Source organism: Chiloscyllium plagiosum, unplaced genomic scaffold, assembly GCF_037043375.1.
Source record: "Chiloscyllium plagiosum isolate Xiang-an unplaced genomic scaffold, Cpla_swu_hap1 HiC_scaffold_5, whole genome shotgun sequence".
Lineage (NCBI taxonomy): Eukaryota > Metazoa > Chordata > Chondrichthyes > Orectolobiformes > Hemiscylliidae > Chiloscyllium > Chiloscyllium plagiosum.
Genome location: NW_028270143.1, coordinates 19,581,605 through 19,596,780, shown reverse-complemented (window position 1 = coordinate 19,596,780; position 15,176 = coordinate 19,581,605). Strand labels below are relative to the sequence as shown.

The 15,176-nt window shown below is 39.8% G+C and overlaps 1 protein-coding gene across 4 annotated transcripts in view; it reads right to left on the bottom strand.

Moving 5' to 3' along the window:
* The window catches only part of LOC122549735 (lysophosphatidylcholine acyltransferase 1-like), a 159,081-nt gene that overhangs the window by 34,916 nt on the left and 108,989 nt on the right, over positions 1–15,176 (bottom strand). For all 4 annotated transcript variants that reach the window (XR_015757163.1, XR_015757164.1, XM_087987021.1 and 1 more), the window contains 2 exons: positions 11,276–11,310; positions 2,136–2,190 (listed from right to left, as the gene is read on the bottom strand). Coding sequence is in view for 2 of the 4 variants with exons in the window: in XM_087987021.1 (XP_087843147.1) it covers positions 2,136–2,190; positions 11,276–11,310 (90 nt within the window). In the remaining 2 variants the exon portion in view is untranslated. The remainder of the gene's footprint in view (positions 1–2,135; positions 2,191–11,275; positions 11,311–15,176) is intronic.

The window sequence follows — 15,176 nt, the reverse complement described above, 5'->3', positions numbered from 1 at the left end:
AGTCGCCAGAGGCTGGAATCGAAGCTAGGTCGCTGGTGCTGTGAGGCAGCAGTGCTAACCACAGAGCCACCGCGCCGTCCCGAAATATGTCTGCTTACAGGTTGGCAAGATGTAATGAGTAGTGTGCCACAGGAGTTGGTGCTGAACCTCAAAATGTTTATAATTTGCAAAAATGACTTGCATAAAGGTTTGGAAGGAATGAAAATAAGTTGTGAAGAGGACAGATGAATGACAGAGGGATATAGATAAAGTGAGAGGGCAAAGATCTGACAAATATACTATCAGAAAATATGCAATTATCCATACTGGCACAAAGATTAAAAAAGCATATTATCCAAATGGTCAGAGATTGCAAAACTCCGAGACAACGAGATCTGGGCGCCCGAGTGCACGAAACAAAAGGTTAGAATGGAGGAATAGGAAGTAGTTAGGCAGCAGAATGGAATATGAAATGTAGGAGGTTATGCATACAAGACACTGGTGAGATCACATCTGGAGTACAGTATTGGTTATCTTATGTAAGAATGGACGTAAACTTGTTGGAAAGTTCAGGAAAGATGTACTAGATTAATAACTGAAAACATTTTGGACTATTTTATCAAGAGAAGTTGGATAGGCTAAGCTTATAGTAGCTGGAGAATAAGAGGTGACTCAATTACAAACAAGACTGGAGGGACCTTGACAGTAGGTTTAGAGAATATTTCCTCTCATTGGGGAATCTATAACTCGGCTCACTGTCAAAAAAAAAATCAGGGGTCATCCATTGAGATTTTTCTTTGCCTTCTGAGGGCCTAGAGTCTGATGAATTCTCCTCCTGAAAAGGTACAGGAAGTGATGTCCTGGAGTAGTTTTAATAGTAGTATGTTCTTGTTAAACAAAGGGATGAAATGCTATCAGAGTAGGCAGGAATGCAGTTGAGCTTTGTATCAGATCAGATACTTAAATGGAAGAGGAGGTTTAAAGAGTGAAAGAGCCCACTTCTTCTCCTTGTTCATATGCAGGTTTGGATATTATGTGGCAACTAATTAACCACTCAAGGGCCTTAATTGCTGGTGAGCTGAGAAGATTGCTCATCGACCTCCTCATCCTGTACCTAACTGATAAGGTGGAAAGTGGGGGAGTCTTTCTCCAAAGCTAGCTCACCCAATTATGTGTCCTTCTTGCTACCTCCATGGAGGAGAAAACTGAACCCTATGTATTGTAATGAAACCATTCATTCGTGCAGAGGAACCTCTGCAAATAATGATGGGAATTCCTCAAGATGAATATTAATCTGGACATTAAAATATTTCTACTGCATTTCTGTGATAATTACTGAATTAGTCTTTTTTTTTTAAATTGTGTTGTGTATACTTAAACATTTCCAATGTAAAACATTTTTAATTTTCAATGTTTTACTTTCTGGTGTGTACCTACCAACATCAATTTGGTTAAAGATGATGAATCTACTTTTCCAATATTCTCTCGCATTGTAATTAAGGGAAAAATTTGTATTCTAAACAGCACTTATTCTTTTTATGTAGTATGCACCCAAATTTAAAGTGTTTAGCATCTTATATTTCAGAAGTTAAAATGGAACAAATGGATTTTCCTTTTACACAACTGCAACATCTTAATTGTTGTAATACCCATCTTAAACATCTTGAGGTTAGTGTACAAAATTTTAGTTTGGCAGTAAAAAGCACTTCTGATTTAAGTCTAATTGCCCTTGTTTGTTAAGAACGTACATGTGAATAAAAATTTGGGGTTGAAGGAGGGAAAAGGCACCATCGCTAAACTGATTTGGTGATCCCAGCATTTTTCGTTCAAAAAAATCATTCCTCTAATTTGGAAATGAAGAGAAAGAAGCAACACTGGAAAGTGGTCTGTGCTTGAGGTTCTTAGTGCAGTATGGGAGAAGAGAGATCACAAGTGCCATGAAATCCCCATGAGGTCAATTTGTTCAGTGAATTTCCATCTATACTGGCAGATTTATTTTGAAAAGAAGCTGTATAAATAACATCTATTGTTAAATCAACGTTGCTAGAATGTACAACTCATTAATCATTTTTAGTTAGCCATATTTTAAAAAATCTAATCCAAACAATAAAATGACACAATGTTCCCACCCTCCAAAAAGCAGAAGAAAAACCAACCTCTATTTCCACATTATTGTGTAGCTGGCACAAAGTAAGCCAAAGGATTTTTAACCTGAGAAATAAAATTGCATAAAGTGATACTAATCAGTAACTGGAATAAACAGTCATTTGATAGTACAAAACTCAAGTACTGCTGAAGAAAAGATCAGTTTGTCAAAACAAATTGTCTTGTACTGAGGAGGCCACCGCTCGCAGTTTAACACATTTGCATGTACCGGAGGTCATGTGTATTAATACATAGGGCACTTTTCTTTGCAGGCAGAAATAACACAAACATACACTGTGCCTGGTTTGCCTGCAACAAAATGGGGGATAACCATTCACTGGCTATTTCTCAAGGTATCAGAGAGTCAAACTGTATCGGTTAAAGTTCAAATAACACTTCAGTGTTAATTGTCAGTCATTAAATGATGCATGCTCCCTGGCAATGACCTGAACAGAATCCATTTGCCAAACAATCAGAACTCTCCTTTCACCCAGTTTAAATGCTACTTTCTATTTATTTTGGTATTTCTTGCAATTTGCCCTGCTGAGTGCAAGACAAAATGTCTTGAGCAATAACCAGAACATCTTAAATCGCGAACTTCTGTAACATGTTTACAAGATACAAAATATTCCATCATATACCACAAAACATAGACAACATGAAATAGCAAAGTTACAATTTCAGGTTGATACTTGAAAATTTGCTAATAAGTAATCAGCATAGTGTCTAAGTGACACAGTAGTACCTGCTTCAACTATTACGGATCCCAAATTATACTCCTGCTTAAAAGGCCTCTTCTTCAATAACTTACAACTTACAAAACTCAGCTTAAATCATTTGATTAAAAAATGCCATTTTCCTTCTGTTAGAATTTATTGAACAAATGCTTCTTTAAATGCTCACAAAACCCAGGTTACATGCTATCATAAATGCATAAATAAGTAGTAAGCCCTTAGATGATTTTCCATCTTTATTTCCCTTCCAGTGTCACTGAAACTCATGTTCTGTCATGGCAAAGCAGACTCTGCAGCTCACATGGTTTGCACCTGCTCTTGTTTCTTATGCTATTAGCATGGGTAAATCAGTAGATGATTCTCCTTTAACAGCCTGCCTCAACCCACAAGCATATCTTTATTTTCAGTGCTCTACATATTTCTGTCCTGTTTGGACTTTGTAATAATGCATCATTTTATGATGTCAGTGTCATACAGGAATACACCACAGAACTAGCCCTTTGGATCAACTCATCCATGCTGACCAGATTTCCTAAGCTGAAGTAGTCCCACTTGCCTGCATTTGGCCCCTCCCTCTCTATCTAAACCTTTCCTGTACACGTCCCATTCAAGTGTCTTTTAAATGTTGTAACTGTACCTGCCTCTACCATTTCCTCTGGCAGCTCATGATACGTACACATGATCATGTGTGTGAAAATGTTGCTTCTCAGGTTCCTTTTATGTTTTTCCCCTCTCACCTTAAACCTATGCCCTCTAGTCTTGGCCTCACCCTCGCCTGGAGAAAAGACCTTCGGTCATCACCTATGTCCCTCATGACTTCATGAACCTCTAGAACGTCACCCTTAATATCAGACCTCCACAGAAAAACATCCCAGCCTATCTAGTCTCTCCTTAACTTAAACCATTCAGTCTTGGTAACATCCTTGATAATCTTTTTTGCATCATTTCCAGTTAAATGACATTCTTCTGTAATGTTAAAAGATTAACCTGTATTCTCTGGACATTAATGCAACATTAAAGGGTTAAACTGTACTGTCTTTCTCCAGAAGCTGAACATTCTGGAAGTGGGTGGGGCGACATTCATGCAGGAACGTGGATGACTCGCACTTTGTTTGGACAGCCATTTACTACTATTCTACTGCTATTATCAAATTAAACTCTCATTCAGTCCCTTCCATTCATAAATGCTTTCATAGCCAGCCCCAGCCAAATTCTTTTGCATGACCATCCCCCGATACTGAAGCATATCACGCCTACATTGTCTTGGGGAATCACGGAGGCAGAAAATCATTTGCATGATTCCCCAGGCTGAGGGCATATACATTATCTCAGAGGATGACCTCATTCACCATTTTACCTGAGGTAACGTGTTATTGTTTGGGAGGGGCGGAGACAATATCTGTGAGCATTACCAGCTGACCTGTACAAAAGGGATGTATTTCCTTTGCTCAGGAGCCTACTTCTGACTCTACTTTGCACGCCTGTGAAGAGTGTCAGAGGGGTCACCTAGCTTACACAGGCTTTAATAAACTAACTGTATGCAGAAGTTGGTGTGCGTGAATTGTATCTAGCGTGTGAAACCTCAGGAAAAGAACCTAACACTTCTGATAGCAAGTTGACCAGAACTGTATGCAAAATTCAAAATGTAGCCATACCAATGTCTTGTACAGTTGTAACATGACATCCCAATTCTGACCAATGAAGCCAAATGCTATCTTCACCACCCTGTCTACCTGTGATGTCACTTTCGACGAACTAAGTACCTACACAGAGGTCTCTTTTCGACAGCACTTCCCAGGGCCTGATCATTAACTGTGCAAATCCTGCTGTGATCGCTTATCAAAATGCAACACCTCGCATTTATCTAAATTAAACTTCACCTGATATTCCTCATCTCGCTGCCCAGTTGATCAAGGTCCTGTTGTAATCTTAGACAACCTTCTCCCTTGCCCACCATACCATCAATTTTGGTGTCATTCACAAACGTACTAACTGTGCCTCTCATATTCTCACCCACATTGTTTCTATAAATGATAAACAGTGGACCAGTACCGATCTTTGCAGCATAGCACTGGTCACAGTCCTCGTTTGAACCATTTTTGTATCCAATTGGCTAGCACCCGGGATTACATGTGATCTAATCTTACGAACCAGTCTGCCATACGGAAGCTCGAAGGGCTTGCTAAAGTCCATGAAGACAATGTCTACCCCTCTGACTGCATCCATCTTTTATCCTCTTCAAAATAAAAAACTCAGTTAAGTGTCAGACATGATTTCTCTCACACAAAGTCATCCCTAATCAGCCCTTGCCTTTCCAAAGCATGTGGATCCTCTCAGAATCCCCTTCAACTTATTCACCATTAACATTAGGCCTACAGGTCTATTGTTCCCTGGCTTATCCTTACAATATTTCTGAAAAAAAAACAGCACAACATTAGCAATCCGCCAGTTTTCGGATACCTCACCTGCGGCTGTCAATGATACAAATACCTCTGCTAGAGGCCCTGCAATTTCTTCCCTAGCTTCTCTCAAAATCCTGGGATATACTTGACCAGGTCCGGGGGGATTTATGCTTTAAGACTTGCAGCATCTCCTCTCTGCAATGCACTTTCCAAAACATCACTATTTATTCATTCAGTCGTGGGATATGGGTGTCACTGGCTGGCCAGCACTTATTGCCTGTCCCTAGTTTAGATTAGATTAGATTACTTCGGTCCAACAAGTCCACACCGACCCTCCTAAGATCAACCCACCCAAACCCATTTCCCTACATTTACTCCTTCACCTAACACTATGGGCAATTTAGCACAGCCAATTCACCTACCCTGTTCATTTTTGGACTGTGGGAGGAAACTGGAGCACCCAGAGGAAACCCACGCAGACACGGAGAATGTGCAAACTCCACACAGACAGTTGCCTGAGGAGGGAATTGAACCCAGGTCTCTGGTGCTGTGAGGCAGCAGTGCTAACCACTGTGCTACCGTGTCACCCACTTGAGAAGATGGCAGATGACAACTAGAAGATTAATTGTCCTTGAGAAGATGGCAGTGACCCGCTTTCTTGAACCACTGCAATCCACATGCTGTGGCTTGACTCTCAGTGCTATTGGGGAGGGAATTCCAGGAATTTGACCCAGCGACAATAAAGGAACGATGACATATTTCCAAGCTGGGATGGTGAGGGCTTGGAAAGGAACTTGAAGGGGGTGGTGCTCCCATATATCTAATGCCCTTGTCCTTCTAGATGGAAGTGTTCATGAGTTTGGAAGGTGCTGTCTGAGGACCATTGAATTTCTGCACATTGTAGATAGCACACACTACTGTTGAGTGTCAGTGGTGGAGGGAGTGGATTCTTGTAGATATATTGCCAATCAAGTGGGCTGCTTTGTCCTGGATGATATCAGGCTTCTTGAGTTTTGTTGGAGCTGCACTCATCCAGGCAAGTGAGGACTATGCCATCAAACTCTTGACTTGTGCCTTGTAGATGGGGGACAGGCTTTGGCCAGTCAGGTGAGTTAGTCTCTGCAGTATTTATAGTCTATGATCTGCTGTCACTGAATGTCAAGGGGCAGTGGTTAGATTGTCTATTGGTGATGGTCATAGCCTGGCATTTGTGTGGCACAAATGTTAGTTGTGACTGGTCAGCCCAAGACTGGATATTGTCCAGATCTTGTTGCATTTGAACATGGATTGCTTCAGTATCTGAGTCATCACAAAGGGTGCAGAATGTTGTGCAATCAATGAATATCCCCAATTCTGACCTTAAGGATGGAAGTTCATTGATGAAGCACCTGAAAATGGTTGGACCTAGGACATACTGTAAAAGAACTCCTGCAGAGATGTCCTGGAGCTGAAATGATTGACCTACAACCATTACCATCTTTATGCGTCAGGTATGATTCCAACCACTGGAGAGTTTGCCCTCTGGAGTTTGCTAGGGCTTCTTGAAAAGAAAACAAAAGAACAATACAGCACAGGAACAGGTCCTCCACCCCCCCCAAGCTTGCGGGGAGGTATTTTGCCCTCCATACTAAAACCGTCTTCACTTGCAAGGATCCATATCCCTCTACTACCTTCCTATTCATGTATATGTCCACGTACTTCTTGAATGCTGCTATTGTGTCTGCTTACGCTACCACCCTTTGTGTGGTAAAACTTGCCTCATTTTTAAATCCCTCCCCACTTTGAACTTGTGCTTCCTAGTAAGTGACCCCTCCACCCTGGAATAAAAACCTAATACTTTCCACTCTGTCCATGCCATTCACAATCTTATAAACTTCTGTCAGGTTGCTCCTCAACCTCTTGCATTCTAGTGAGAACAAACCCCATTTGAGCCAACCTTCCTTCATAGCTAAAAGCCTCCATACCAGGCAACATTCTGGTAAAACATTTTGGTACCATCTCCAAAGTATTCACATCCTTGTGTGGTGACCAGAACTGTACATAATATTCCAAGTGTATTCAAACTAAAGTTCTATAAAGCTGCAGCATAACTTTCCTATCCTTATATGCATCCCTTCCAATGAATGCAAGTATGCCGTAGGCCTTTTTAACTACCATATCTACTTTCATTGCCACCTTCAGTGATCTGTGAACCTGCACACCCAGATCCCTCTGCATATCAATACTTCCAAGGGTTCTGCCATTCATTGCATAATTTTCACTTGTACTTGACCTTCCAAAATATTTTAACTCACTTGTCCAAATTAAACTCCAACTGCCATTTTTCTGCCCATACATCCAACTGATCTTTATCCTGCTGTATCCTCACTATCCGCAACTCCTCCAATCTTTGTATCGTCTGCACACTTACTAATTTTCCTCCAAATCATTTATGGAGACTACAGAGGTCCCAGCACTGATCCCTGTGGAAGAGTCACAACCCTTCTTTCTAAAAAGAATCCCTCCACCACTACCTGTCTCCTATGATTAAGCCAGTTCTGTATCCATCTTGCCAGCTCTCTCGATATCATGTGACTGGTGGGATCTTGAAAAAGGCATTGCAGGAGTTCACGTAGACAATTGCTTTTCCCTCTATCATCTTCACCACCTCCTCAAAAACCTCGATAAAGTTAGTGAGGAACGACCTCCCTCCCACAAAAACAGGCTATCACCAATAGTTCACCTGTTCCTAAATGCATATAGATATTGTTTGGAAAAGATTTTCAGAGACATTTCCTACCACCAACATGATGCTCCAGACCTGTAATTTCCTGGATCATCCCTGATACCCTTCTTAAACAATGGGACAAAATTAGCTATTCGCCAGCCCTCTGGGACCTCACCTGTGTGTTATGCTCTAGCACTTTGATTTCTTGACTACCTCAATATTCCAGGATAGTTTCCAACATTAATCGGAACGATGCTACACTCTGTCGAATGCAGCCTTGGTGACAAGGACGGTCACTCTCACCCCTGGAATTCAGCTCTTTAGTCCATGTTTGAACCAAGGATGTAATGAGGGTCAGGATCCGAGTGGCCAAACTGGGTCCCATAGCTTCCATGTTTTCTCAAGTCAATTTAAGAAACAAAATCTTTTTATTCAGTCAAGGTTCACGGGTGGTGCTGGCTAGGTCAGTATTTATTGCCCATCCTGAACTGTTGAACAGATTGGCTTTCTTGGGCTACTTAAAAAGGCAGTTAAGAATCAACCACATCACTGTAGCTCTGAAAAGAAATACAGGCCAGATCAGGTAAGGATGACTGATTCCCTCCATACAGGACATTAGTGAACCAGATGGGTTTATTCCTGATGAAAGGCTTTTGCCTGAAACGCCGATTTTCCTGCTCCTTGGATGTTGCGTGACTTGCTGTACTTTCCGGCACCACTTTAATCCTGACTCAGATGGGTTTTATGGCAAATGACATGGCTATCAGCCTAGTTTTCAATTCTGGATATTTAAAAAAATTAAAATTTTATCTGCCATGGTGGGATTCAAACCCAATTCCCTAAAAGATTAGTCTAGGAGTTTGGATCATTAGTCCACTATCAGTATCACTACATCATCTCCCAACATATATCAATTCATTGGTAAGATACTGTTAAGATATTGTTCAAAATATAAAATTTGCATTTTCTCTCCTTCAAAACTGCTAAAATATCATTATAGCCTGTTCCATGCTAACTACTTGCTTATTTTACTACTGCCTGAAGGGGATCATTCACTTTCATGATGTTCTCTTTCTCATTTCAAAAATAGAGGCGGCAATAGTTTTTCTTCCTATGAAATTGCTTACACCATGTAGACTTGGTGCAAGTTTACTGGATATACTGTCTTCCATGGTGCTATTTCCCTATAGATGCACCAGAAATTCCATTTAAACACTTAAGTGGGATTTGTGTTGCACTTTTGTCAAACTTACTACACTGAAATGCATGCAGATAATGGGAATTTCTTAGAGATATCACTGGATCAATTCAAAATCCAAAAATGTAAGGCACAGAATTAAGAACAGTTAAAGTAACAAGATTAAAGCTTTTTGGGTTACTAGCTGTATTCATACTACAATCAACAAGGTAGAAATACTATTTTTTTTTACAATGAGGTGACATGCATGGGATAGGAATCTGAGGGGGTGACAAGCAAATTTGGGAATCTTAACTAGAAAGAAAAGTAGATATGATTTGTTAATTTGTCAAAACATTAAGTTAGCTAATAAGACTTTTACTAGAGCATCAGCAGACAATTGTCTCGAGGCAAGTATGGAAAATTGCAGATTTTCTATTCTTTAATAGGCTAAAAACATCAATCATTCTGACATTTGGTTGATTTTAAATGGAACATGAGTTTTAACAAACCAAATCTGCCAGATTTATCTGTGAAAAGTTGGGAATTATCAAATAACCACAATAGCTCATACAAATTTAATGCAATATAATGGCTGGCTCTGAAAAGCTATTATTAGTGTGTTCGGAGTTCATCTTAATAGTTTAAGAGTTTTGTTACTTAGAATAAACTCCATCAGCTCTCCCAAATTTAGTCACTAATTAAAAGAACAAATATGTTTCCTTCCAAGCCTTTGCTGATTCCATGCAAAGACCTGTGCAGGAAAGGCTCCAGATCCACCCATACATGCAAACTGACTGACACTCTGGATACCATGTTGTATTTAGCTTCTTTCCTGATCCATTTATCTTCTTCCCGTTCATTTTTCCTCAGACGCATTTCTTTCCAATTCAAGCTTCCTGCTTCTCCATGATATGGTCCACAGTTCCTTTCCATTAAGTATCATCCAGTGTATACTCTTAAGTTTCTGTGTCACTCACCATTCCTACTTATAACCATTGGTGGTAAGTATCTGTACTCAGGAATATGCTGCCACCTTAACAATTACCAATTACACCGCCAGTTCTTGTTCCTGAAGCTCAACCCCATCACATCAACCTGCCTGACAGACATCTCATTCACCCATCTCTTTCATCAGAGGGTCTTCAGATGGCAGAGATCTCTACCACAGCTGGAGCTTGATCAAACAATGTTCTGATAGAGGGGCATAAGAGAGATGAGCTGTCAGTCCAGGTCATTTTCTCCTTCTGCATTTGAAAAAGCAAACAGGAAATTCTTGTGAACAATTTATTTTGAATAATGCAAGATGGTGGTGCATGGAGTTAACAATTTTTAAAATAGTGAAATGTTTATTTGAATTTCTTTGCAAAAGAAATACCACTTATTAGTAAGTATTTTATGCAGCTACGTTTTGCAAAAATCCTGTATGATTCATTTGTATAACATGACTTTGAACTAAGTGAATATTGCAAACAAAAATATTTTACAACACCAGGTTATAGACCAACAGGTTTAAATGGAAGCACACTAGCTTTCGGAGCGACGCTCTTCTCATCTGATGAAGGAGCATCGCTCCGAAAGCTAGTGTGCTTCCAATTAAACCTGTTGGACTATAACCTGGAGTTGTGTGATTTTTAACTTTGTACACCCCAGTCCAACACCGACATCTCCAAATCAAAAATATTTTAAGTCAGTTATCCTTCTTTCCTCACATTTATTACAGGGCAAAAAAAAGCTCATTACGTTGTGACAATTATGACTATCAGCATTAAGATGTGCACAACTCTGTCCTCTTATCCATATAAAATAGACACTGCTCATCTTGGAAAATTGATAAACGGGCTGTGTATAATAACACAAGATGCAGTTCTCATCCTTTCTGTCAAAGATACTCAAATCATTTAAGTTTGGCATTTTCTCACTAGCTATGGCAAGCAAGTGCATATTATGCCTGCCTTCACCCAGGTCTGGACACAGCGATTTTATCCTCATGTCCTTCCAATTCAAATCTTTACATGATTTACCTCCAATAATAATTTCTTCTTGAAATCAATGAAAAGCTTAATGTTATTAATTGATGTGTTAAATATCAATATGCTGACAAGGATAAACAAAAATTAAATCAACTTACGCTCCAGGTCCTTGCCATGTCCATGTGATGGTATCCTACAATTAAAATAATGAAAATCTGGTTCAGAATCAATGTTTACTGAGAATTGGATATTGGCAATTCAAACTGGTTGAGTTTCATAGGGGTAGGTACAGATAGCACATTGCTTGATTGTACTGTTCAAACTTATGGGATTATGGACATTCCGTACACAGTCAACATCTTGACTTTGCATTGCATCTTCAATGTAATAAAATTCACAAGGCAGTTCATAGTTTTATACAGTAAAATTAGAATATTTTGCAAAGCAAGTCCAGATGGTCAAAACAGTTAAGTTTTGAGAATCATCTTAAAGAAAGAGAGAGTTGAGGGGTTCAGGGAGACAATTAAAATCAAGGATTCTCAAAAGGCTAGAATCAGAGTACAGATAAACAACAAAAGTCAAAGAGATTTCAATCGGCTTAGCTCCCTTGGTTTAAAGCATGCCACTGTTAATCAATTCTTGATATATGAGACTGCCGGGTATTAAAGCCCAGTTGGATTAGGGAACTTCATTCCATTATTGTTACAGGACAAAATTCACCAGCACCAAAATGTATTTATAAAATGAACTTGATATTTCTTTTTAATGGCTAGGTAGGGTACAATGGATATGTACTAAATTAACTAGTAAAATAGTTCTAATCACTGTTGATTAATTATTGCACCAAATATGGGATGCAACATAGAACATTACAGCGCAGTACAGGCCCTTTGGCCCTTGATGTTGCACCGACCTGTGGAACCAATCTGAAACCTGTCTATTCTGCACTATTCCATTTTCATCCATATGTTTATTCACTGACCATTTAAATGCCCTTAAACTTGGCGAGTCTACTACTGTTGCAAGCAGGGTGTTCCACGCTCCTACTACTGAGTAAAGAAACTACTTCTGACATGTCCTATATCTATAATCCCACAATTTAAAACTATGTCCCCACCATCTGAGGAAAAAAAGGCTCCCACTGTCCACCCAATCTAACCCTCTGATTACGCCTCAATTAAATCACCTCTTAACCTTCTAACAAAAACAGCCTCAAGTTCCTCAGCCTCTTCATATAAGACCTTCCCTCCATACCAGGCAACATCCTGGTAAATTGCCTCAGAGCCCTGTCCAAAGCTTCCTCATCATCCCTACAATGCGACGACCAGAACTGTACACAATATTAAGTGTGGCTGCACCAGAGTTTTGTACAGCTGCAACATAATCTAGCGTCTCCCAAACTCAATCCCTCTACCAACAAAAACTAGCACACCATATGCCTTAACACCCTATCAACCTGAGTGGCAACTGAGACATAGACCTCTCTGCTCATTTACACTACCAAGAATCTTACCATTAATCCAGTACTCTGCATTCCTCTTGCTTCTTCCAAAGTGAATCACCTCTCACTTTTCCGAATTAAACTCCATTTGCTACCTCTCAGCTGTACTAATGTCCCTCTGTAACCTGCAACATTCTTTGACACTATCCACAACTCCACCGACCTTAGTGTCATCCGCAAATTTACTAACTCAACCTTCTATGCCCTCATTCAGGTCATTTATAAAAATGACAAACAACAGTGGACCCAAAACAGATCATTGCCGCACACCACTGGTAAATGAACTCCAGGATGATTATTTCCCATGCCCTCAGTCTTCTTTCAGCCAGCCAATTTCTGATCCAAACTACTAAATCACTCTCAATCCTATGCCTCCATATTTTGTGCAATAGCCTACTGTGGGGAAACTTATCAAACACCTTACTGAAATCCATATACACCATAACAACCACTTTACCCTCATCCACCTGTTTGGCCACGTTCTCAAAGAACTCAAAGGTTTGAGGTATGACCTACCCATCACAAAACCGTGTTGACATTCCCTAATCAACTTACTCCTTTCTAGATGATTATAAATCCTATCTTTTATGACCTTTTCCAAACACTTAACCCACAACTGAAGGAAGGCTCACTGGTCTATAATTACCAGGGCTGTCTTTACTCCCCTTCTTGAACAAGGGGACATTTGCTATCCTCCAGTCTTCTGGCATTATTACTGTAGACAATGTCAACATAAAGATCCAAGCCAAAGGCTCTGCAATCTCCTCCTTGGCTTCCCAGAGAAGCCTAGAATAAATCCCATCTGGCCCAGGGGACTTGTCTATTTTCACAACTTCCAGAATTGCTAATACCTCCTCCTTGTGAACCTCAATCCCATCTAGTCTAATAGTCTGGATCTCAGTATCCTCCTCAACAACATAGTACTTTTCATCAATATTCACACTGGAAAAAGACAATCTCCTCCGACTCCACACACAACTTCACACTACGGTCCTTGATTGGCTCTAATCTTTGTCATTCTTTTATTCCTGATATACTTATAGAAAGTATTAGGATTTTCCTTGATCCTATCCACCAATGACTGCTCAGGTCCCCTCCTGGCTCTTAGTTCTCTTTAGGTCTTTCGAGGCTAGCTTGTAACTCTCAAGTGCCCTGAGAGTATGTGTCTCATCCTGACATGAGCCGCATTCTTTCACTTGACAAGAGATTCAACTTCTTTAGTAAACCACAGCTCCCTCACTCGACCACTTCCTCCCTGCCTGACAGGTAAGTACCTATCAAGGACACACAGTAGCTGTTCCTTGAATAAGCTCCACATTTCAAGTGTGCCCATCCTCTGCAGTTTCCTCCCCCATTCTATGCATCCTAAATCTTGCCTGATCATATCATAATTGCCTTTCCCCCAGCTTTAACTCTTGCCCTGAAGTGTATACTTATCCCTTTCCATCGCTAAAGTAAACATAAATAAACTGTGGTCACCAACAAAATGGTCACCTACCTTCGAATACAACACCTGGCCGGGTTCATTACTCAGTACCAAATCTAATGTGGCTTCGCCTCTTGTTGGTCTGTCTACATACTGTCAGGAAGCTCTCCTGCACACATTGGACAAAAACTGACATCTAAAGAACTCAAACTATAGTATTTCCAGTCAATATTTGGAAACTTACAGACCCCCGTAACAAATACCCTGCTACTCACGCTCCTATGCAGAATCATCTTTGCTTTCCTTTCCTATACATCTTTGGAACTATTCGTAGGCCTGTAGAAGATGCCCAACAGGGTGACCTTTCCTTTGGAAACACCTTTGCTCAGTATTGTGTTTTAAAATTGAACTCAATGGCTATGGTCCAACTTTAGATATTTTCAGTGTTTTTGTTCATCCAATTAAGTAGCAAAGGTGCAAATGTCAGTGCCTCAAAGGAATCCTACGTTTAGGAACATTTAACACAGTTATCAAATCGGCAGAATAATAAAGTGTTTCGTCTGGTCAGCAAATCTAAACTGTTATTCATAAAGCAGTACAGAAGAACATATTCTTTAAAAAGTAAGCTACAATATAGGAGTGTTTTAAAAAATACAAACTTACATGAATAAATATTAGACAACTGTCTTTGAGTTCAGATGAAATATCAACCTAAGACGCTATGCTTCTCTCATATACTGCCTGACCTGCTGAGTTTTTTCAGCACTTTTGTCATCACAGAAGGATTTTTTTTCCCCAAAATAAACAAATACAGAAAGTGTACATTCTTAAACAGGCAATTACTAAATCATAAAAAACTTCCCTTAAAATACGCAGCTAGCAAAACAAGGTGACATGAAATACTTTATTTCAACTTCATAAATAAACTAGGATGCAAAGGTAAAACAATGAGTACAATGCTAGAATGTAACAGGTCAAAATGGTATTTTAGAAAATTAAAATAGAGGTGAAATAGCAAATAATTCTACAGGAAGGACAAGGTTGAAATAATTTATTTGTGACTTCAATCCTCATGTTACTTCACCTTTAAAGTAGGGGATTAGGTCTAAGTGATTGGCTGCACAGTCTCAAG